This window comes from Musca autumnalis, unplaced genomic scaffold (genome assembly GCF_047663935.1).
Source record: "Musca autumnalis isolate F117 unplaced genomic scaffold, ASM4766393v1 scaffold_2, whole genome shotgun sequence".
In the NCBI taxonomy this organism is placed as follows: Eukaryota; Metazoa; Arthropoda; class Insecta; order Diptera; family Muscidae; genus Musca; species Musca autumnalis.
Genome location: NW_027411755.1, coordinates 239,593,706 through 239,618,449, shown reverse-complemented (window position 1 = coordinate 239,618,449; position 24,744 = coordinate 239,593,706). Strand labels below are relative to the sequence as shown.

The 24,744-nt window shown below is 30.3% G+C and overlaps 1 protein-coding gene across 4 annotated transcripts in view; it reads right to left on the bottom strand.

Annotated features, from left to right (window-relative positions):
* Window positions 1–24,744, bottom strand: part of spir (spire type actin nucleation factor) — a 261,309-nt gene that overhangs the window by 2,324 nt on the left and 234,241 nt on the right. For 3 of the 4 annotated variants that reach the window (XM_073971127.1, XM_073971128.1, XM_073971129.1), the window contains exons 11-17: window positions 18,149–18,333; window positions 8,739–9,036; window positions 6,025–6,141; window positions 3,043–3,224; window positions 2,575–2,970; window positions 2,306–2,509; window positions 1,830–2,239 (exon numbers count right to left, since the gene is read on the bottom strand). In XM_073971127.1, the coding sequence (XP_073827228.1) occupies window positions 1,830–2,239; window positions 2,306–2,509; window positions 2,575–2,970; window positions 3,043–3,224; window positions 6,025–6,141; window positions 8,739–9,036; window positions 18,149–18,333 (1,792 nt within the window). The remainder of the gene's footprint in view (window positions 1–1,829; window positions 2,240–2,305; window positions 2,510–2,574; window positions 2,971–3,042; window positions 3,225–6,024; window positions 6,142–8,738; window positions 9,037–18,148; window positions 18,334–24,744) is intronic. The other variant, XM_073971130.1, reaches the window with a different exon arrangement.

Here is a 24,744-nt window from a genome sequence, read left to right as displayed (position 1 = left end):
AGAGCTGAAGCACGTCTATACAGAAGAGCTGAAGCACGTCTTCATAGACGAGCTGAAGCACGTTTTTAAAGACGAGCTGAAGCACGTCTTTATAGACGAGCTGAAGCACGTCTTTATAGACGAGCTGAAGCACGTCTTTATAGACGAGCTGAAGCACGTCTTTATAGACGAGCTGAAGCACGTCCTTATAGACGAGCTGAAGCACGTCTTTATAGACGAGCTGAAGCACGTCTTTATAGACGAGCTGAAGCACGTCTTTATAGACGAGCTGAAGCACGTCTTTATAGACGAGCTGAAGCACGTCTTTATAGACGAGCTGAAGCACGTCTTTATAGACGAGCTGAAGCACGTCTTTATAGACGAGCTGAAGCACGTATTTATAGACGAGCTGAAGCACGTCCTTATAGACGAGCTGAAGCACGTCTTTATAGACGAGCTGAAGCACGTATTTATAGACGAGCTGAAGCACGTCTTTATAGACGAGCTGAAGCACGTCTTTATAGCCGAGCTAAAGCACGTCTTAATAGACGAGCTAAAGCACGTCTTTATTGGCGAGCTAAAGCACGTCTTTATAGAGGACCTGAAGCACATCTTTACAGACGAGCTGAAGCACGCCTTTACAGACGAGCTGAAGCACGTCTTTATAGACGAGCTGAAGCACGTCTTTATAGACGAGCTGAAGCCCGTCTTTATAGACGAACTTACGGTCGTCTTTATAGACGAGCTAAAGCACGTCTTTACAGACGAGCTAAAGCACGTCTTTACAGACGAGCTAAAGCACGTCTTTATAGACGAGCTAAAGCACGTCTTTATAGACGAGCTAAAGCACGTCTTTATAGACGAGCTAAAGCACGTCTTTATAGACGAGCTAAAGCACGTCTTTATAGACGAGCTGAAGCACGTCTTTATAGACGAGCTGAAGCACGTCTTTATAGACGAGCTGAAGCACGTCTTTATAGACGAGCTGAAGCACGTCTTTATAGACGAGCTGAAGCACGTCTTTATAGACGAGCTGAAGCACGTCTTTATAGACGAGCTGAAGCACGTCTTTATAGACGAGCTGAAGCACGTCTTTATAGACGAGCTGAAGCACGTCTTTATAGACGAGCTGAAGCACGTCTTTATAGACGAGCTGAAGCACGTCTTTATAGACAAGCTGAAGCACGTCTTTATAGATGAGCTGAAGCACGTCTTAATAGACGAGCTGAAGCACGTCTTAATAGACGAGCTGAAGCACGTCTTAATAGACGAGCTGAAGCACGTCTTTATAGACAAGCTGAAGCACGTCTTCATTGACGAGCTGAATCACGTCTTTATAGACGAACTTACGGTCGGCTTTATAGACGAACTTAAGGTCGTCTTTATAGACGAACTTACGGTCGTATTTATGGACAAATTTAAGGTCGTCTTTATAGACGAACTTAGGGTCGCCTTTATAGACGAACTTAAGGTCGTATTTATAGACGAACTTAGGGTCGTATTTATAGACGAACTTAGGGTCGTCTTTATAGACGAACTTAGGGTCGTCTTTATAGACGAACTTAGGGTCGTCTTTATAGACGAACTTAGGGTCGTCTTTATAGACGAACTTAAGGTCGTCTTTATAGACGAACCTAAGGTCGTCTTTATAGATGAACTAAAGGGTCGTTTTATAGACGAACTAAAGGGTCGTTTTATAGACGAACTAAAGGTCATATTTATAGACGAACTAAAGGGTCGTTTTACAGGTGAATTAAATTTCGTTTCTATAAGGACGACCTATATGGTGGCTTAATAGAGGAGTTTAAAAAGTTTTCCCTAAAACCCATGGATATCTTCCAGAAACTTACTTCCTGTCCAATGTACTGCTATTCGAGTGCGGTCTCGATGCTGGACTATGTACTGGCAAACTACGCGGTCCTTCCATGCTGCGTGACATTATGCTAAAATGTCGATTGTTGGTGGCTTGATTTTCTTTGCCACTACCGCTGCTATTATACTGGACACCATTGGCAATGGCCATGGAAGCATAATGATGTTGGGGATGATATGATTGCTGCAGGTGCTGCTGATGATGATAGTGGGTACCAGCCGTATACGATGTGGTCATTGTGGAAGATGTATCATGGATAGCCTCAACTGCTTGACCTGCAGCAGCAACTTCAACACCCGAACCGCCACCAGCCATAATACCAGGGGTGCTCATGTTAGATCTTTGGTGTTTGGGGGATGAGGGTGCACTGCCCACAGAATTGCGAGCCTAAGAGAAAAGAAAAATAAGAAATAAGTACCTTTGATAAAGAATTGTGTGAGTGTTAAAACATACCTTACGCTGGGCCTCTGTACCCATTAGCTTCTCAATGAGTGACTTTGGAAATTGTTCATCCAAAATATTACCCGTTGACGAGGAATGGGCATAACGAGCATGATGTGATGGTGATGGGGTACTCGAACCAGCGGGACTTGATAACAATGAGGGGGAGATTAGCACAAGTGGAACATTGCGAAAATGTTCTGAAGGAATGCGCATCTGAAAGGTTTTAAAGAAGGAGCAATTAATTCAATTTCATCACACAATTTGTTGGGGCAACTTACTTTGGTATAACATTTGGAACAGACTGTACGCTGGCATATTTTACATTGTATACCCCAGGGGCCGAATATTGAGAATCGTGTTCGCAAACATAAAAAGCAAATTTTTCGTTTTTCAACATCCTCCTTGACACGTATACCAACGGGAAGGCCTTCCAATTCGGCCTTCGTCATAACCGAACGAATGTGGACAATCTCTTCCAGGGTTAATGAGAGACGATCGTCACCACGTTCATTCCAGGTTTTCTCATCCATAAAGGATTTGTTCCACGGGCCTAAAGAGGATGACGAACGACTGTCGTTGCAATTGTCTTCTTCGTGGCTGGGGCTTTGGGGTCTTTTTAGCTGTTGTTGTTGTTGCTGCTGCTGTTCTTGTTGTTGATTATAGTCATTGTGTAGCTAAAAAGAAAGGGGTGGAGAATATATTAGTAGGGGTTGGGAGATTTGTATGATTTAAGCTGTAAATCTTACCTGCTTGGTTGTGCTCACACTATCTATTGCTCCAACAGTTGTGTTATGTACATCGGATTGTCTTGATCCGGGCCTCGAGGTGGGCATTGAATGTGTCTCATCCAAATTACTTTGACAACCAACAATGGTGTGTCGCCGTTGTGATGCCCGTCGTGATTCACACTGGGTGGCCAGATCATAGGCTATAAAAGGGAGAAGTAGACGAAGAGAGAGGGGAATAGAAATTAGTTTTATATTGCATGGGGAGTTTGGCAGATTTTTGTTGATTGATTGCGGTGCTACATGTAGATATGTATGTATATGTATTGGTATATGAATTCGCCATGACTGCAGATGTTTCATACGGAATTATTTAGTTACTTTGGACCCTATAAGGGCATTTCTGGTTGTCTATAAGGACTCCTATTTGGAATTCTATAAAGACTACCTTATTAATTGTCTGTTAAGACCTCTTTTAAAATAGTTTCTATTGATCTCGTCCCCACTCAATAAATAATTTCGTAGCTACAAACATCTGCAATCCTAAACTTAGACACTAAAACATGCATGCAAAGAATTGAGGTTATGTGTTTAATAGAAGAAAGCAATATGATATCCTTTTTCTTTGTTAGCCATTGTGATTAGTATGCAGAGAATGTATGAAATTAAATATTTATTTACAAGGTTTGGTTTTGAATAGAAATGAAAATAAATATGCTCCGGGTTTTTTTGGAAACAAAGAAGACAATGACCAATGAAAAGCTAGGCAAGCAAACAAATTAAACACGCGGAGACGTTGACCTAAAATGTCCACCCAAAAGAAGAAGAAAAAGGCAATGAAAATGAGGAGAAGCAAATGTGAACAGGACCAATGCATATTATACACAGGCGTATGTGTGAGTGTGTGAAAAGTTGATTAGAATTTTGTTTTCTTATTTTTCGGCTAGAAATTGAAAGTACCAAAGAAAGTTTGAAGAAAACTTTGAGGGCAGGGTTTGGTGTGGTTCGGGGTTTTTTCTTTATAGACGCAGACGATTTATGGTTTGTGTGTGAAAGTGTGAAAGGTAAATAGACAGACACATTGGGAGGCAAGCAAGCGAGTTTATGAACATTTTATTTTAGGCAGAGTTTTGTCTGAAGGATATATGACAACGTTCGAGGATGTCAGCTATTGCGACGGTTTATGTGACAGTGAATTTAGGTTTCTTTCTTTCATTATGTATGTATCTTTCAAAATAATATACAGGTAATTCCAAAATACAAAATATTAGATATAAAATGTATCCGATAAAGGTGATTCAAATAAATCCCTATGGAAGTTTGGAACATTTCCTTTAGTCACTTACTTTTATTCCATAACTTGATATTTTATTCTTTTATTTTTTTATACTTACACTTTTATATTTTATATTTTATATTTTATATTTTTTATATTTTATATTTTATATTTTATATTTTATATTTTATATTTTATATTTTATATTTTTTATATTTTATATTTTATATTTTATATTTTATATTTTATATTTTATATTTTATATTTTATATTTTATATTTTATATTTTATATTTTATATTTTATATTTTATATTTTATATTTTATATTTTATATTTTATATTTTATATTTTATATTTTATATTTTATATTTTATATTTTATATTTTATATTTTATATTTTATATTTTATATTTTATATTTTATATTTTATATTTTATATTTTATATTTTATATTTTATATTTTATATTTTATATTTTATATTTTATATTTTATATTTTATATTTTATATTTTATATTTTATATTTTATATTTTATATTTTATATTTTATATTTTATATTTTATATTTTATATTTTATATTTTATATTTTATATTTTATATTTTATATTTTATATTTTATATTTTATATTTTATATTTTATATTTTATATTTTATATTTTATATTTTATATTTTATATTTTATATTTTATATTTTATATTTTATATTTTATATTTTATATTTTATATTTTATATTTTATATTTTATATTTTATATTTTATATTTTATATTTTATATTTTATATTTTATATTTTATATTTTATATTTTATATTTTATATTTTATATTTTATATTTTATATTTTATATTTTATATTTTATATTTTATATTTTATATTTTATATTTTATATTTTATATTTTATATTTTATATTTTATATTTTATATTTTATATTTTATATTTTATATTTTATATTTTATATTTTATATTTTATATTTTATATTTTATATTTTATATTTTATATTTTATATTTTATATTTTATATTTTATATTTTATATTTTATATTTTATATTTTATATTTTATATTTTATATTTTATATTTTATATTTTATATTTTATATTTTATATTTTATATTTTATATTTTATATTTTATATTTTATATTTTATATTTTATATTTTATATTTTATATTTTATATTTTATATTTTATATTTTATATTTTATATTTTATATTTTATATTTTATATTTTATATTTTATATTTTATATTTTATATTTTATATTTTATATTTTATATTTTATATTTTATATTTTATATTTTATATTTTATATTTTATATTTTATATTTTATATTTTATATTTTATATTTTATATTTTATATTTTATATTTTATATTTTATATTTTATATATTTTATATTTTATATTTTATATTTTATATTTTATATTAAGATAATTCACGAAGATTATCATTATTTTGGCAACCATAAGATCGACTATAAAAGCTACCGTTACATAATGTAAATTCCTGTTCCCAATAACTTGTTTAAATCCACCATGGCGTATGATTATTCACGATAATCATACGCCACAATAGCCCACAATTTATTTTGAGAGAATTCACGGTGTTGAGTAGATTTTTGTTTTTGGAATTACCCATATATCATTTATACATAGTACTAGATTAAATAATGACATGAATGAAAATAGTGTAATAGAGAGAGAAAATATATATTTTAATTTATATATTTACATTCCAAGGCGTTGTCAAAGAATTTATGATATTCATCCTCTGTATAGGGATCTTCATCATCATCACCATCAACATCATCATGAACATTATTATCGACGACGACATCTTGAGGTTTTGCTAAAATAATTCCCCCATGGAACACAGATTGTTGCCACATTAACACACATCACACAAGGCAAGAGAAGATTTAGAGCGAAAAAATTGTTGCGATTTTTAGAGGTTTGTTGTAGAATTAAGATTAAGAAGTTGGAAACACGTGAAGTTTTAGCCAGAATTTAACTGTTTTTATTGATTAAATTTTCTTTCAAAAGCACTTATAATATGGAAATTTACAAATGAGAATTCTATTGGGGAAGAAACAGAATTAAAAGCATACTAAAACTAATTTAAAATTAAATTTAATTACAACCGATATCAGTAGGAGGCACAATTTCGAGTTAAAACTATATTTTATTTTAAAGTAAAAACCACTTCACTTGAGTTGTTATGTTAGTTGTTTTATGTTTTTAGGTCAAGAAGGTTGAAATATTAATCCATATAAATATGTATGTATGTGTGTGGGTCTTTTTGTGTGAGAGTGTGGAGAAAATAAAAAAAAACTAGTGTAAAAGTGTTTCCGGTGACCAAATAAATTACGCGAGCAATTTTCCACAACAGTGGGAAAACAGCAACAAAAAATTACATAGAACTAAACGACTAGTCTTAAACTTTTTTCTAAATATTTTTTTGTTTTGTTCAAAAAGCTTTTTTTGGTTTTTTTGGTATTATTTTTTTTTTTGGATCTTTTGTTTAAATAACTAAAACATTAGTTGAGGGCTAAAAATATATTTAATAATAGGAATTGTAGTAGTAGGAATCTATGTTGGCTTTAAACGATAAGAACAAATAACAACAACTACCCCAAAAAGCAATAACCACAATTAATTAATTAAATACCTTAAAGAAAAAAGAAGAAAATTAAAAGAAAAATTAAAAATATAAATAAAAAAACATTAAAATATAAGTAAGTAAATAAATAATAGTTAATAATTTTGAAAATGCAAACGCCAGTTATAGTAAAAAAGGCAACCATTTAATTTACAATATTAATGTTCAAGGAAAGGCAATAACAACAATCAACAGTTAGGTGAAAGGGTGGTATTATAATTCTGGTAAAATTTATAAAATAAAATAATATAAATGTAAAATTGAATTTCCGTGAGGGGAACATAAATTACTTTTCCTGAAAAATATATGCAAGAGGTTATTTATTTATTTAATCGGGGAAAAAAATTTGAGATTAAAAATTCCCTTTATTTAGGGTCATCATGGCGTATTAGTGTTGACAACAATAATACGTCACCTTAGCAGGCCACATAATAGGCTTTTTAAAGATTTTTGGAGCAGTCAAAGAAGCCACAATTCGTGGACTTTTTAATGATTTTTGGCAGCCATCAAAGATGCCACAATTCCTGGATTTTTTTACAGATTTTTTGCTGCCATAAAAGAGGGCACAAAACGTGGATTTTTTAAAGATATTTTGCTGCCATTAAAGAGGCCACAAAACGTGGATTTTTTAAAGATTTTTGGCAGCCATCAAAGACCACACAAAACGTGGATTTTTTTTAAAGATTTTTGGCAGCCATCAAAGACCACACAAAACGTGGATTTTTTTAAAGATTTTTGGCAGCCATCAAAGACCACACAAAACGTGGATTTTTTTAAAGATTTTTTGCAGTTATCAAAGACCACACAAAACGTGGATTTTTTAAAGATTTTCGGCAGCCATCAAAGACCACACAAAACGTGGATTTTTTAAAGATTTTTGGCAGCCATCAAAGAGCACACAATTCGTGGATTTTTTAAAAATTTTTGGCAGCCATCAAAGAGCACACAATTCGTGGATTTTTTAAAGATTTTTAGCTGCAACCAAAGTCCACACGAAACGTGGATTTGTTAAAGATTTTTAGCTGCAACCAAAGTCCACACAAAACGTGGATTTTTTAAAGATTTTTAGCTGCAACCAAAGTCCACACAAAACGTGGATTTTTTAAAGATTTTTAGCTGCAACCAAAGTCCACACAAAACGTGGATTTTTTAAAGATTTTTAGCTGCAACCAAAGTCCACACAAAACGTGGATTTTTTAAAGATTTTTGGCAGCCATCAAAGACCACACAAAACGTGGATTTTTTAAAGATTTTTGGCAGCCATCAAAGACCACACAAAACGTGGATTTTTTAAAGATTTTTAACTGCAACCAAAGTCCACACAAAACGTGGATTTTTTAAAGGTTTTTAGCTGCAACCAAAGTCCACACAAAACGTGGATTTTTTAAAGATTTTTGGCAGCCATCAAAGAGACAAAAATGTGTGGATTTTTTAAAGATTTTTGGCAGCCATCAAAGAGACAAAAATGTGTGGATTTTTAAAGATTTTAGCAACCATCAAAGAGGCCAGGATTTTTTTAAAGATTTTTGAAGCAATTAAAAACGCCAAAGTTCGTGGATTTTTTAAAGACTTTTGAAGCAGTCAAGGAAACCAAAATTTGTTGATTTTTTAAAAGATTTTTTGGGGCAGTCAATATCATGCTGTATTCACGTTCTTTAGCAACAATATTGTTTTTAATTTTTTTACCAGAATTATTGTACCACCCTCTTCAACATCTACTAACAGTTCTACTACACATCTATTCCCTATTGTTTATCTGTTTACATGCTTTTTTTCGGTATACTTACTTGTACGACGCGTAACACGTGTTGTCAGCGTTGTGGGCACTTGTGTTGTGGTCGTGTTGCTGCTGCTGTTATTGGATGTTGTGGCTCCTGCCGCACCTCCTTTTGCTGTCAGTGCTGAGGTGGCGGTGGTGACATCGCTCATCATATAACCACCAATAGGGTAGGGTGGCATTTTGGGCTGTGAACAAACACCTATGCTATGATTGAGCTGATGTCCTGCACCACCAGCTCCCACCAGCGTTGATGACGATGATGTTGTGGAGGACAATGAGGTCTCATCGAAACACGGATCGTCATCCTGTAAAACAAAGAAAGAAAAGAAAAACTGTGAATGAAAATGAAACAATCAAATGCAAATTGTTATGGGGATATATGTGTGGAGAGTGGAAAAATACAACAAGAGATAAATGAAAGGAAATAAAAACAAAGGAAATGAAATGGAAATACAGTAGAGCGGGGTTATAAAGAAGATGCTAAGTTTAATAAGCTATTGATGGCATATGGGGTCATAGGAATATAAGAAAGAAAATTACATGGAAATACAGCCGGAAATTGGTCTCATTTTATTATCATTGAGTCATAGTTTTGAGAGTCTATATACACTCAATTTTCCGTTCTGTATTGGGTATTCAGTTACACCATGACAACAAGGCGTATGATTACTGACGACAATCATACGACACCTTAAAGATTTTTGTAGCAGTCAGAAAGGCCACAAAACGTGGATTTTTTTAATGATTTTTTGAGAAGCCACAAAGCTTGAAATTTTGAAACATTTTTGAAGCAGTCAAAGAGGCCACAAAACGTAAAATTTTAAAAGATTTTTGTCTAGTGGATCTTATGTTTCCTCATAGGCATCTTAGATTTTGATTTCAATGGCTATTTAAGCTTCCACTATATGGCTTATGACTATTGATACCACTCATACGCCATCGATACCACAATTTATTATTTATAATTTTCTTCCAATAAGTGAGACTTTAACAATCTGCTCGATAAACCAAACAAACAATTCGATACCAAATAATGCACCATAACCATGTTCCACTTTCATTTTTTTCAAAGTTAGTTGGTATGCCCAAAATGAATTCGAGTTAATTTGTTTATATGTGAGTGTGAGGGATTTCCAAACATATGGGAAGATTAAAAACACCAGCTGGGCACGTAGCAGCTTCTGTGGGAGGTTCTATTGAAAGTGTATTTTTGTTTTTCCAAGGATTTCGCACATTTTTATTTGCATTTCCATAATCTACAAATGTCAATTGCCAGTGGCTGCTGTCTGCTTTCCTATTTTTATGTACAGCTTGGTTTGGTATTTCATTTCGACCCAGAACTGTCAATGACGTCAATCGTCGTCCATTATTCAGCAACAGGAGGAGTACGTGATGGCAATATGACAAGAATCTTTGGAAAATTACCAATATATCCCATAGGGATATGGGAAATAATGACTTAATTACATAAGGTTGATTGCAGTATCAAGTCCATCATGAGATGCTGAGATAATATGCTGTAATGGGGACTATATTTATAATTTCCCAAACCAATTGCTGCAGGAAGTCGTAGTTGAATTTGGATTTTTAAAATTTTCATTTGCATTTGTGTTTGCTACCAAATGCAGGGTGTGTTTACGTTATGACCTTAATTGCCCTGGTCACATCAAGGGTGAGTAATACTATTTAGCCACCCGTTGCAATCACAGCATAATGTGCGTGCTATCAGCTTAAGGTAAAAGGGAGTGGAGTGAACTTTAAAAACCACAAACACAGGTTAACTTTAGCTAGCCCAGACAATTTTGTTTGTGTAATTCAATTATTTTTGTAATTTAATATGGCCACGAAAATGATATGTGGTGATAAATAAGTTGTATATGGGGTCATATAAAGTCAATTAATTATGAGGGTGTTAACAAATCTTGGATTTATTAGAAATATGTTTTAACGAACGTTGATATTTTAAAAATAGTTTTGAGGGACTTGAATTTTTAAAAACACTTCCCAAGAATTTTTTAAAAACGTTTTTTTTGAAAGAAAGCATTTGTTGAAAAAGTTGGATTTTTAAAATTTTTTTGAAAAATATTTTTTGAAAGACGTGGATTTTTAAATAGTTTTCTTTTTTATAATTTTTTGGGAATTTTGGATTTTTTTGTTCAGAATCGAGGATTTTTTATAATTTTATGGATTATGGATTTATAAATAAATATTTTTTTCAAAGACGTGGATTTTTTGCAAATATTTTAAACCTATAGCGGAGAGGACAAGGATTTTTTAAAATTTTTAAAAACTATAGTGGAGAGGATGTGGATTTTTTGAAAATATTTAAAAATTATTTTGAGAAGGACGTGGATTTTTTAAAAATATTTAAAAATTATTTTGAGAAGGGCGACGATTTTTAAAAATATTTAAAAATTAAGAAAGACGTAAATTTTTTAAAAATAAAAATTATTTTGAGAAGTACGTTGATTTTTTAAAAATATTTAAACATAATTTTGAGAAGGACGTGGATTTTTTAAAAATTATTTTGACAAGGACGTGGATATTTTTTTAATATTTAAAAATTATTTTGACAAGGACGTGGATTTTTTTTTAATATTTAAAAATTATTTTGGAAAGAACGTGGATTTTTTAAAAATATTTAAACATAATTTTGAGAAGGACGTGGATTTTTTAAAAATTATTTTGACAAGGACGTGGATTTTTTTTTAATATTTAAAAATTATTTTGGAAAGAACGTGGATTTTTTAAAAATATTTAAAAATTAGTTTGGGAAGAACGCGGATTTTTTAAAAATATTTAAAAATTATTTTGGGAAGAACGTGGATTTTTTTAAAATATTTAAATATTATTTTGAGAAGGACCTGGATTTTTTAAAAATATTTAAATATTATTTTGAGAAGGACCTGGTTTTTTTTTAAATATTTAAAAATTATTTTGGAAAGGACGTGTATTTTTTAAAACTATTAAAAAATTATTTTGGAAAGAAAGTGTATTTTTTAAACATAATTTTGAGAAGGACGTGGATTTTTTAAAAATTATTTTGACAAGGACGTGGATTTTTTTAAAAATATTTGAAAATTATTTTGGAAAGGACGGGAATTTTTTAAAAATATTTAAAAACTATTTTGAGAAGGACGAGGATTTTTTAAAAATATTTGAAAACTATTTTGAGAAGCACGTGGATTTTTTAAAAATTATTTTGGAAAGAAAGTCTATTTTTTAAAAATTATGTTGGAAAGGACGTTGATTTTTTAAAAATATTTAAAAATTATTTTGGGAAGGATTTGGATTTTTTAAAAATTCTTTTGGAAAGGACGTGGATTTTTTAAAACTATTTAAAAATGGTTTTTAGAAGGACGTGGTTTTTTTTAAAACTATTTAAAAATGGTTTTTAGAAGGACGTGGTTTTTTTTTTAATATTTAAAAATGATTTTGGAAAGAAAGTCAATTTTTTAAAAATTGTTTTGGAAAGAAAGTCCATTTTTTAAAAATTGTTTTGGAAAGGACGTGGATTTTTTAAAAATATTTAACAATTATTTTGAGAAAGACGTGAATTTTTTAAATATGTTTGAAAATTATTTTATATTTTTTTAAACATATTTAAAAATTATTTTGTGATGTACGAAGATTTTTTAAATATATTTAAAAATTATTTTGAGAAGGACAAGAATTTTTTAAAAATTATTTTAGAGAGGACGTGGATTCTTTAAAGATATTTAAAAAATAACGAGGCTTCTTTAAAGATATTTAAAAAATATTTTGGACTTTTTAAATCGTTTTAAAAAATATTTTGGTTAAAGCATGGATTTTTTAAGATATTTAAAAATATTTTGGGAAGGTAGTGGATTTTTTTTTTAATATTTAACAATTATTTTGGTAAGGACGTGGATTTTTAATCCAATATTTAAAAATTATTTTGGGTGGATTTTGTAAAAATATGTTAGAAATATTTTGGGAAGGACGTGAATTTTTTAAAAATATTTGGGTATGGATGTGGATTTTTTAAAAATATTTGAGTATGGATGTGGATTTTTTAAAAATATTTCAAACATATTTTGGGAAGTACGTGGATTTTTCAAAAATATTTAAAAATATTATCTGAAAGACGTACATTTTTTAAAAATTTTAAAAAATATTTTCTGAAAGACCTGCATTTTTTAAAATATTTAAATTGGATTTTTAAAAGTAATTAAAAAATATTATTTGATGGACTTGAATTTCATAAAAATATTAAAACAATTTTTTTGGACGAACTTGAATTCGGACTGATTTGGATTCTTTAAAAATATTTTATTTAAAAATATTGTTAAGGAACGTGGATTTTTTTTAAAAAAAAAAAAAATTAAACGTGGATTTTATAAAAAGTTTCTTTTAACGTGGATTTTTTAAATTTTTTTTTGTAAACGTTGATTTTTAAAATTTTTTTTTAACGTGGATTTTTTAAAAAGTTTTTTTTTAAACGTGGATTTTTTAAAAAGTTTTTTTTTAAATGTGGATTTTTTAAAAAGTTTTTTTTAAACGTGGATTTTTTAAATAGTTTTTTTAAACGTGGATTAAAAGACTGAAAACTTGAATTTTTAAAAAAGATTTTTTTAATGTGGATTTAAATTTTTTTGAAAACTTGGATTTTTTAAAAAAACGTTTTTAAAGGAGTGGACATTTTTTTAAGACATGGATTTTTTAAAAAAACTTTTTTAAAGGAGTGGAAATTTTTTTTAAGACATGGATTTTTTAAAGATTATATATAGGAAACGTGAATTAAAAAAAAAAATATTGGAAACGTGATTTTTTTAAAAAAAATATTTATTGCAAACGTAGACTTTTTACAAAAATACTTATTAGATTTTTTTCAAATTTATAGTTTTTTTAACCTTTTCTGGATTTGTTTTAAAAATATGTTTTGGAGTTTTTGGGAATCATGTAGTTTTTCAATACTTTTATGTTCTATTTTAGAAATTTTTGGGAATAGTTCATTTTTAAAAAAATATATTTAGAGAATCGTAGATTTTTAAATAAAATTTTTTGAAAGACGTAGATTTTTTAAAAATATTTTTAGTAGGACGTCGATTTTCATAAATTATGGATTTTTAAAATATGTTTTTTTTTTATTTATGGATTAAAATATTTTTCTGACAATCGTGGATTTTTTAAAAACATTTTTTTTTAACTTACGAATTTTTTAAAACTCCATGAATCGTGATTTTTTTAAATATTTTTTGATGAACGTGGATATTTTTTTAATGTTGAAATAATAATTTTTAAGGAATGTACATTTTAATATTATTTTAAGTAACGCGGGTTTTTTAATATTTTTTAATGTTTTGTTAATATTTATTAAAAAAAGTAGTTTTTTTAACATTTCTTAAACAACGCAGTTAATTATTTAAAAACTAGGTCTTGAGGATTGTGGATTTTTTTAAAAAAAAATTGAGGATGGTGGATATTTAAAAAAAATGAGGATCGTGGAATTAGAAAAAAAGATTTTTGAGAATCATTGAATTTTTATTAATATTTTTTTTAATTTAAAAAAAAAAATTGTGAGGATCATCATATTGTTTTGGTTTTTGTTAACCCATTTTATAAGAATTACGGATTTGTTAAAATATTTTTTAGATATTTAAAGAAATTTTTTCTGGATTTTTTTTAGACTATTTCTTTTAAATCGGGATTTATTAAATTTTTGAGAATTGTTGATTTTTTTGGGGGATACTAAATGCGTTTTTATTTTTTTTAAAATCATCAATTTTTTTAAAAATATTATTTGATTTTTTAAATATATTTGTTTTGAATCGGGGATTTATTATTTTATTAAATTTTTTGAGAATTGTAGATTTTCAAAAAATATTTTTTCAGCGTCAACTAAAAGCATTTTTTATATTTTTGGATTTTTTAAAAATATTTTTGCGAACCTTAAGAATTTTTCCAAAATTTGAATTTTTATAAGTATTTGTGGGGGAATATTAACCTCACAATCTTAGATTCTTGAAGAGAATCTTTTAGTTTTTAAAATTTTGTATAGGTTTTATGGGAAATCGTTTAAATATTATTTTATTTGCCAGCCTTTCCCATTAAACATTCCATTCCATTTTAGTAACTCCCACCGCAAAGAAATTTTCATTTGCAAAAAAAAAAAAAAAAAAAAAAAATTGCACCACATATCACATGAAATCGAAATGCCAGACATTCCCTAATTCCACACAAGACTTTCCATTGCAACATCATCTCCATAACCACTGCGGCGGCAGCCAGGGACGTACGCAGGATTTCATTTCGGGGGGGGGGGGGGCACAACTTGACCAAAAATCATGAAAAATTCAAATGTTGTGTAGCGTTACGTAAGCATGAGAAAAGTCATTTTCATGCATTTTTTATAAAAAATCTATTAAACCTTAAGTTACCTTCTATATTTTTTTTTTTTTTTTTTGAAAAATCTTACATTTAAATGCCCGCTTATAAAGCACTGTTTTTGCTAAAGAAGTTTGCGGTACCTGTAGTTTGAAAAAGAATAAACCGATAGGCATATATTTTTGTGGGATCATTACGAACCTAATAATCTTGTCTATTATGGAAAAGGAATTAAAAAATCAATTTTTTAAAATTTTGAACAGTTAAAATCAAAATTTCGATTTTATCAAAAACAAAACACTGTACAAAATTGATATTTTTTTTTGACTCCGTCAGCAGTTTTTTTAAGACTCTCTCGGTTAAGCACATGGTTTATGTGTACAATAGTCCCACAAAAACATATAAAGTGCCACTTCGAGGAAAAGACGTTTTTAGTTTCTATGCTACATACAAAACACAATTAATGTTTCCCTTCGAAAGCTCATATCTCGGTAAATTTTTGTCCGATGGACTGGAAATTTTGGCACATATTCTATTCTATATTCTATTCTATATTTTATATGAAATAATGGTACAAAGTATATAAATTCAATAGAAAGAATTCATAATATTTAGTCCCAATTTACATTAGGCGAGTTTACTTGCGGCAAGTCTCAGTTTGTAGGAGAGACACGTAAGGGGTATGGAAGTGGAAAAAAATTGCTCGTACCGGCAATTTTCAGGCAATTCCTTTTATATTTTTCGTTTTTGACATTATGTTCACTGTTTTGAAAACAAAACTTGCCTAAACAGAATTACCTGTATAAACGCAAGAGACAAGTTTAAAAGAGAACGAGAAAAATTGCCGCAAGAAAAATCGTTTAATGTAAATTGGGACTAAGGATACAATTTTAAATATTTACAGAGTAGGATATTTAGAATTGAAAATAGACAATATTGGGCCACGTTCCGTAATGTCGCCATGTAAAATTTATTGAAGTATATTGAAGTTTTTAATCATACAGGTCCACGATATGGTTTATCGCAGAATTTTACAACCACAAAGAATTGCCGTTGTCTTTGCTATAGCAAGATTTTCACTATTTCGATGATCTTAGCCTAATTTTTAAGAATATCGGCTGTCGTTGTCGTTGATATGTTTCCAAATGAAAACATTAAGAAAAATTTAACAGTTTTGGAGATATGGTGCGAAATGTATACAAATTATGGAATTTTTAGATATATTATAAAATTTTTTTTTTTCATTTTTCCAAATATTTTATTTTGGCCCTTATCTACAAATTTGCTGCAAAGGTTAGAAGAAGATTTGCATTGGTTTCAGAGATATAACCCCGAGTTGCTTAAAAAGTCGATATTTATAAATGTTTAGATGGGGCCATAAAATCCAAGCTGTATCTGACTCAACAAAACGGAACTAGGGCCTTTGTACTTTGGGTCTGTACTTTCAAAAAATCCTCACTTCAAATTATTTGCACAAGATTACCTTAAAAATGTTGCACAGTTTTATTTACCGAAAGAGATAGAAAGTTTTTGTACTCGATGACAAACACTTTGATGGACTTATTGAACCCCACATAATTATTCACTAATAATTTTTTAAGAGACACTCCTCTCGATAGTTACCGCTCCCATAAGCTTTTTAGTTGGCCACCGTAGTATTTAGAGCTTTGTCAGGAAGCATAAACTTGTCCACAAAAAGTAGGATATCGCTGTAAACAAGACTACAAAATGTCCAAAGAATCATCGAACAGTCTTTAAACTGCAGTTATGTTAGACTTGTACAAGAGACCTGAAGATGTTGTCCAAACATATTCTCTTGATGTACTTTTGGAAGTAATCTTGCGAACCATATTAGGTTCGATTTTAGACCGAATCGGTTAGTCCCTTCGACCATTTTAGTGAACATTTTTGAACTTTTATGGCGGTACCGATATGACTTAAATTTAATTTGGACAAAACATTACGAGATCCATAACTTGGACCGAGAGTTATCATGTGTTCCAACCTGCCGGACAAACAGAGATACAGACGGACGGTGGTAAGTACTTCCATCTTGGCTGAAACGAATATCGTCCAAACATATTTGAAGTCTTAAATCATTATTTTGATGAAATCTATACGATACAATCCTAGTCTGAGGTTACAATTATACTTCGATGATGATAAGTAAAAACCAAGTGACGCACGAAAAATCCATTTGTCTTCATTATTTTCTCATACTGTTTAGCAGCAAATTTGTCTAAAACAGAATAATAAAATTTTGGCGATGGCAGTAAAAAAAAATTCTAATTGGCTTTCAATATGTAGTCCACGACCCTTCATACATTTTATTCAATAGATTTTTTTATATATTTCCATACCCACAATACTGAACTCGTTATTTTTGTTATAACCGGATGAGTTTTAAGCCTCGAGAGCTCAATACAGTTCAAATAAATAATAGACATGGGGTATATTCATTAAGGAATTAGCATTTGATAGTGGTATGATAAGACATAAAGAAGTAATTCAGATTTCATTGGAAGTTTCTCTCAAAAACATCTTACAAACAAAAATTTTTAAAATATTTTCTTACAAAACTTGTTAATGATGTACATTTTCTATTCAGAAACTTAAGAAAATATAAGTTTTAATTTGAAATCTTCAAATATACAAACATTTTTATGAGAAAAAAATATAATAACTAGTTACAGTAGCTTAAAAAATTTTGTTCGACCAAACCATTTCGGGGGGGGCCCGGGCCCCCCGTGCCCCCCCCCCCCTGCGTACGTCCCTGGCGGCAGCCCCTCTATTAATCTAGTTGTTATAAACAACAACCACATTCATTATACGCAATTGTTGCACCATAAACCCATAACAAAGGCTCACCAAGATGCAATAAAGATTCCCAATGATTCGATAACGATTTGAAGTCCCCCCTCCCCACCATACAAATAAGTGGACATGTATGTAATCACACACTATGCACTGGTTCCATTCATTATTATGTCAACACAAATGTCATTAATAGTACCAACAAGAAGATGCCATTATATGAATAATTTTACATACTGCACTGAACATACATACCTCAATCAATGAGAAATCCACTTTGATTATACGCTGCTTGGAACGCGGTGTTGTATGGATATCATTGGCTGGCTCCTGCAATTGTTTCAGTGAGTCTCGCAATTTATACTGTTGCGGCTGTTGTTGCTGGGATGATACCGGTGCCGGTGATGCTGATGATGTTATTGTGGTAGAAGTAGGAAGCACTGGAATGAGAAGAAGCAGAAGAAATAGAAATGTCAAAGAGTTAGTCACAAGATGGATGGGGGACAATGCAACAAATTAAAGTGATACATAAACAATGTAATCAACAGCAGTAGTAGAGGCAATAAACTGAAGGCAACGAAATGACAAATTTGTATTAAGTATTAAAATAAAAGTATTATATCACCAAAGCTGCTGTCAGCGGCTTTCAATGCATCTGGAGGGCATTGCGACATATTGGGAGATTGATGAAGAAGGTATTTAGGTTACAATTTTAAACTCAAGGGAAAATGTTGGTAAAGTCAAATAACTCTTTTAGTCCTCTTGGTTGTTTAAGGTAAAACTAGACTTTAATGGAAACAGCTATCGTGTCACACATAGCTAATGTCTTCTAAAGTATTCGTATGTGGTTCACTTATATTTTTAGACTTGCACATATAGGAAAATAAGCGTTTAAGCTTTGGGTTTCATTGCTTATAAGCAGTAGTGCTACAGAAGGTTCGAGCAGACCATGGTGAGAATGCGAACAGAACTATTAAATATTAGTTTTATATTCCGCTTAAACGTATGCTATTGTTAGAATATAATTTGTTTGCATAATGAAAATGTGAAGCTGCTAAAACAAATACCATTAAAAAAACATGGTCAAAATAACCCATTGAAAATTCTTATGTGGACAAACGACTTGTGATAGTTGTAAATTTGTTTTGTTCAACCCTAACCTTAAAAACACACACCATGCAAGTTGATTTGTTATACACGCATTTGACAGCAAATTTATGCTTGAATAGCATCAAAGCTGCTATGAATGAAGTGGAATAAACGAATGAATGCAAAATGAAAAATCAACTGCTTGCTGTCTTTCTTTGTAAAATGAAATTTCCATATTTCAGGGGTTAGGCGGACGTGTGGGTGTCTCGCAATAGAATTGGACTGTATAAACGATTCGGTGTCTTTTCTATTCAAAGAAAACGAAAGTATGTAGAGGAAGGGGGAATATGGAAAATATAAATGGAAATTCAATTACCGCGTTCATCATTTGTAAAAGAAATAAAATTATAGACTTAATTTGTAACTACAACTATAATGTAGTTCTATATGAGGAGGAGTAGGAGGTGGTGGTGTAATGGAGCTTTATGTGGGCCACTTGGTAGTAATATATTTTGCTGAAGTATAACAAGTAAACCAGAATGGATAGTAAAACTTTATTACAAGGCCTTGTTGGGAAATGGGGGGAAAATTGCTAATAAAAAAAGTAAATGTAAAGAAGAATATTTTAGGAGAGACAAACGCAGTATAATAAAATGAAATAGGTCATGTTAAAATGCGTGGGTGTTAAAATTAAGGAGCTTTTGTAGAAAATATACATCTTAATATACATAAAAAGTTTATTTTTATAAACCTCGTCTATGGGCTCACATTTTCCTAACCTTAGTCTTTATGCTAACACAGGTGCGGATACGATCAAAAACCATGCCTCATCGAAATAATGGTTTTTTACCACAAGTATGTTTTGACGAAATCCATTGCAGACAACATGTAGTTGATTTGGTCTGTACGACCTTCGTCCGTCTGGCTGATGCGCTGATAACTCTCGAACGGATCAACCGATTTGGTGCAAACTTTGCATTTCGAAATATTGTTCAGGAACAATTAATCTTTAGAAGGCTGACAAGAAAGTGATTTAAAAAATATTTTTGGGGAACGAGGATTTTGTTAAGACAAATATTTTTGGGAAACTTGGACTTTTCAAATATATTTTGGGGACCTGATTTTTTAAATATACTTTTTTAAAAATATTTTTGAGGTACCTGGTTATTTTAAAAATATTTTTGGGGTACGTGGATTTTTTTTAAATTGTTTTGGGGAACGTGGATTTAAAAAAATATTTTTGGAGAACGTGGATTTAAGAAAAAAATATTTTTGGTGAACGTGGATTTTTAATAATTTTTTTGGGGAACGTCAATTTTTTAAAAAACATTTTTTGGAACGTGGATTTTTTAAAAATATTTTTGGTGGCGTGGATAAAAAGATATTTTTGGGGGACGTGGATTTTTAAAAAATATTTTTGGGGAACGATTATTTTGTTAAGACAAATATTTTTTAGGAACTTGGACTTTTCAAAAAATATTTTTGGGGATCTGTCTTTTAAAATATACTTTTTAAAAAATATTTTTGAGGTATCTGGTAATTTTAAAAATATTTTTAAGGAACGTTGATTTTTTATATATTTTTGGAGAACGTGGATTTTTTAAAAAATAAGTTTGGGTAACTTAGATTTAAAAAAAATTGGAGAACGTGGATTTAAAAAATTGGAGAGCGTGGATTTAAAGAAATATATTTTTGAGACAATGGAATTTTTTAAAAAAATATTTTTGGGGAACTTGGATTTTTGAGGAACGTGAATTTTTTAAAAATATTTTGGGGAACGTGTATTTAAAAAAAAAAATATTTTTGGGGAACGTGGGTTTTTTATTTTTTTTTTTTAAATATTTTTGAGTAACGGCGATTTTTAGAAAAGATTTTTTGGGGAACGCGGATTTTTTAAAAAATTATTTTGAGAAAAGTGGATTTAAAAAAAATATTTTTGGGGAACGTTGATTTTCAAAAAAATATCTTTGGGGGTCGTCGTTTTTTTAAAAAAATATTTTTGGGATACGTGGATTTTTTACAAAAATATTTTTGGGGAACGTGTATTTAAAAAAAAGGTTTTTTGGAAACGCAGATTTTTTAAAAATATTTTTGGAGAGCGCGTTTTTTTAAAACTATTTTTAGGATACGTGGATTGTTAAAAAAATATTTTTGGGGAACATGGATTTTTTAAAAAATATTTTTGGGAAACATGGATTTTTTAAAAAATATTTTTGGGGAACGTGGATTTTTTTTAAAAAACTATTTTTGGGGAACGTGGGTTTTTTAATTTTTTTTTTATTATTTTTGAGTAACTTGGATTTTTAAAAAAATATTTTTTGGGGAACGTGGATTTTCAAACAAATATTTTTGGGGGTCGTAGTTTAAAAAAAAAAAAAATATTTTTGGGAGAACTAGATTTTTAAAAAAATATTTTTGGGGAACGTGGATTTAAAAAAAATATATATATTTTTGGGCAACGTGGATTTAAAAAAAAATATTTTTGGGGAACGTGGATTTTTAAAAAAAAATATTTTTGGGGGACGTGGATTGTTTTAAAAATATATATTTAGTGGAGGCGGATTTTTTAAAACCAAAATTTTGAGGGGCGTGGATTTTTAAAAAAATATTTTTGGGGGACGTGGATTTTTTAAAAAAATATTTTTGCGGGATTTGGATTCTTTAAACAAAAAAAAAAACAAAAAATATTTTTGCTGGACGTGGATTTTAAAAAAAATATATTTTTGGTGGATGTAGTTTTTTAAAAAAAATATTTTTGGGGGACGTGGATTTTTTAAAAAAATATTTTTGGGGGACGTGGATTTTTTTAAAAAAATATATTTGGGGGAGGTGGATTTAAAAAAAATATTTTTGGGGGACGTGGATTTTTTAAAGAGTATTTTTGGGGCAGGGATTTCTTCAAAAAGTGATTTTTTACAGATGTTTGCAGGCATCAAAGGAACCACAAAACGTGGATTTTTTAAAGATTTTTAGCAGCCATCAAAGAGCCCACAAAACGTGGATTTTTTAAAGATTTTTAGCAGCCATCAAAGAGCCCACAAAACGTGGATTTTTTAAAGATTTTTAGCAGCCATCAAAGAGCCCACAAAACGTGGATTTTTTAAAGATTTTTAGCAGCCATCAAAGAGCCCACAAAACGTGGATTTTTTAAAGATTTTTAGCAGCCATCAAAGAGCCCACAAAACGTGGATTTTTTAAAGATTTTTAGCAGCCATCAAAGAGCCCACAAAACGTGGATTTTTTAAAGATTTTTAGCAGCCATCAAAGAGCCTACAAAACGTGGATTTTTTAAAGATTTTTAGCAGCCATCAAAGAGCCCACAAAACGTGGATTTTTTAAAGATTTTTAGCAGCCATCAAAGAGCCCACAAAACGTGGATTTTTTAAAGATTTTTAGCAGCCATCAAAGAGCCCACAAAACGTGGATTTTTTAAAGATTTTTAGCAGCCATCAAAGAGCCCACAAAACGTGGATTTTTTAAAGATTCTTAGCAACCATCAAATAGCCCACAAAACGTGGATTTTTTTTTAAGATTTTAGCAACCATCAACGAGGCCACAAAACGTGGATTTTTTAAAGATTTTTAGCAGCCATCAAAGAGCCCACAAAACGTGGATTTTTTAAAAGATTTTTAGCAGCCATCAAAGAGGCCACAAAACGCGGATTTTTTAAAGATTTTTAGCAGCCATCAAAGAGGCCACAAAACGTGGATTTTTTAAAGATTTTAGCAGCCATCAAAGAGCCCACAAAACGTGGATTTTTTAAAGATTTTTAGCAGCCATCAAAGAGCCCACAAAACGTGGATTTTTTAAAGATTTTTTAGCAGCCATCAAAGAGCCCACAAAACGTGGATTTTTTGAAGATTTTTAGCAGCCATCAAAGAGCCCACAAAACTTGGATTTTTTAAAGATTTTTAGCAGCCATCAAAGAGCCCACAAAACGTGGATTTTTTAAAGTTTTTAGCAGCCATCAAAGAGCCCACAAAACGTGGACTTTTTAAAGATTTTTAGCAGCCATCAAAGATCCCACAAAACGTGGATTTTTTAAATATTCTTAGCAAACATCAAAGAGCCTACAAAACATGAATTTTTTAAAGATTATTTTGCAGCAAAAGGCAAGTAAACGTGGATTTTTTAAAGATTTTTTGGCAACCACCAAAAAGGCAATAAAACGTGGATTTTTTAAAGATTTTTAGAAGCCATCAAAGAGGCCACAAAACGTGGATTTTTTAAAGATTTTTAGCAGCCATCAAAGAGGCCACAAAACGTGGATTTTTTAAAGATTTTTAGCAGCCATCAAAGAGGCCACAAAACGTGGATTTTTTAAAGATTTTTAGCAGCCATCAAAGAGGCCACAAAACGTGGATTTTTTAAAGATTTTTAGCAGCCATCAAAGAGGCCACAAAACGTGGATTTTTTAAAGATTTTTAGCAGCCATCAAAGAGGCCACAAAACGTGGATTTTTTAAAGATTTTTAGCAGTCATCAAAGAGCCTACAAAACGTGGATTTTTTAAAGATTTTTAGCAGTCATCAAAGAGCCTACAAAACGTGGATTTTTTTAAGATTTTTAGCAGCCATCAAAGAGGCCACAAAACGTGGATTTTTAAAAGATTTTTAGCAGCCATCAAATGGGCCACAAAACGTGGATTTTTAAAAGATTTTTAGCAGCCATCAAATGGGCCACAAAACGTGGATTTTTTAAAGATTTTTAACAGCCATCAAAGAGGCCACAAAACGTGGATTTTTTAAATATTTTTTTGCAGCCACCAAAAAGGCAATAAAACGTGGATTTTTTAAAGATTTCTAGCAGCCATCAAAGAGGCCAGAAACGTGGACTTTTCTAAGATTTTTAGGTGCCATCTACAGAAGTTCTCTAATGGTCATTTCACAGAAGACCTGAACAGGTCATCCTCTCTTTTTCCTAATATTCGATTTTGTATTCCTTATTCTTTTAAAAGCTTTCACTTATGAAATACCTAAATTGCCTCGTACTCGTGCCAACATTTACAAATTCTCTACGGCTAAACTTAAAAAAAAAAAACAATTTAATATTTGTTCGTCTTGGTCTTTCCTTTTGGCAATATAAATCAACTCCTTAGCTAATCTCCTCACCTTTTGGCACTTTTCCTACAACCATGAAAAAAGAAACCCAAACATCAAACACTTTAAAAACTAAAAGAATACTTCTAGAATACTTTAACCTCATTTTAATTAAATTGTGCTGCAATTGAGAATTGCTGTTTTTTTGTTACAAAAATGAACGGCATTTCATGTCAGAATCAAGGTAGGTGATGGTTGGTAGTGGCGTATTTAGTTAGGCTATAGTTAAGTTAAATTTTTGCCGCCGCCAGAAAGAAAAACAAGTTTTTTGTTCTCCGTTGCCTCACAAAGCAAAACAAACATTTGATGTTTCACAGACGTTGTCGTTTCAGTGTGGCTGGTGTCTTGTTTTCCCAGCTGGATGGATGGATAGATTGGTTGGTGGATTGGTGGAACTTGTTTCATTTACACAACACAACGACGCTACATTAGATTTTTATGAGCTGTGTATGGTGCCATAGGTCAAAATGTGTGTTATGCTGCGAAAGAAGAGAACTTTGGTAAATATATATATGGGCAACTAGCAGTGCAGGTTGGTTGGCTTACTCATGTTCTTAAGCTAATGCACGGCAGAATTTTTAATGAAAATTATGACAACATTGAATATGAGGTGTAATGGCACTAAAGTGGGATTATAACACTCTTGCCGAGTGTTACAATTTTC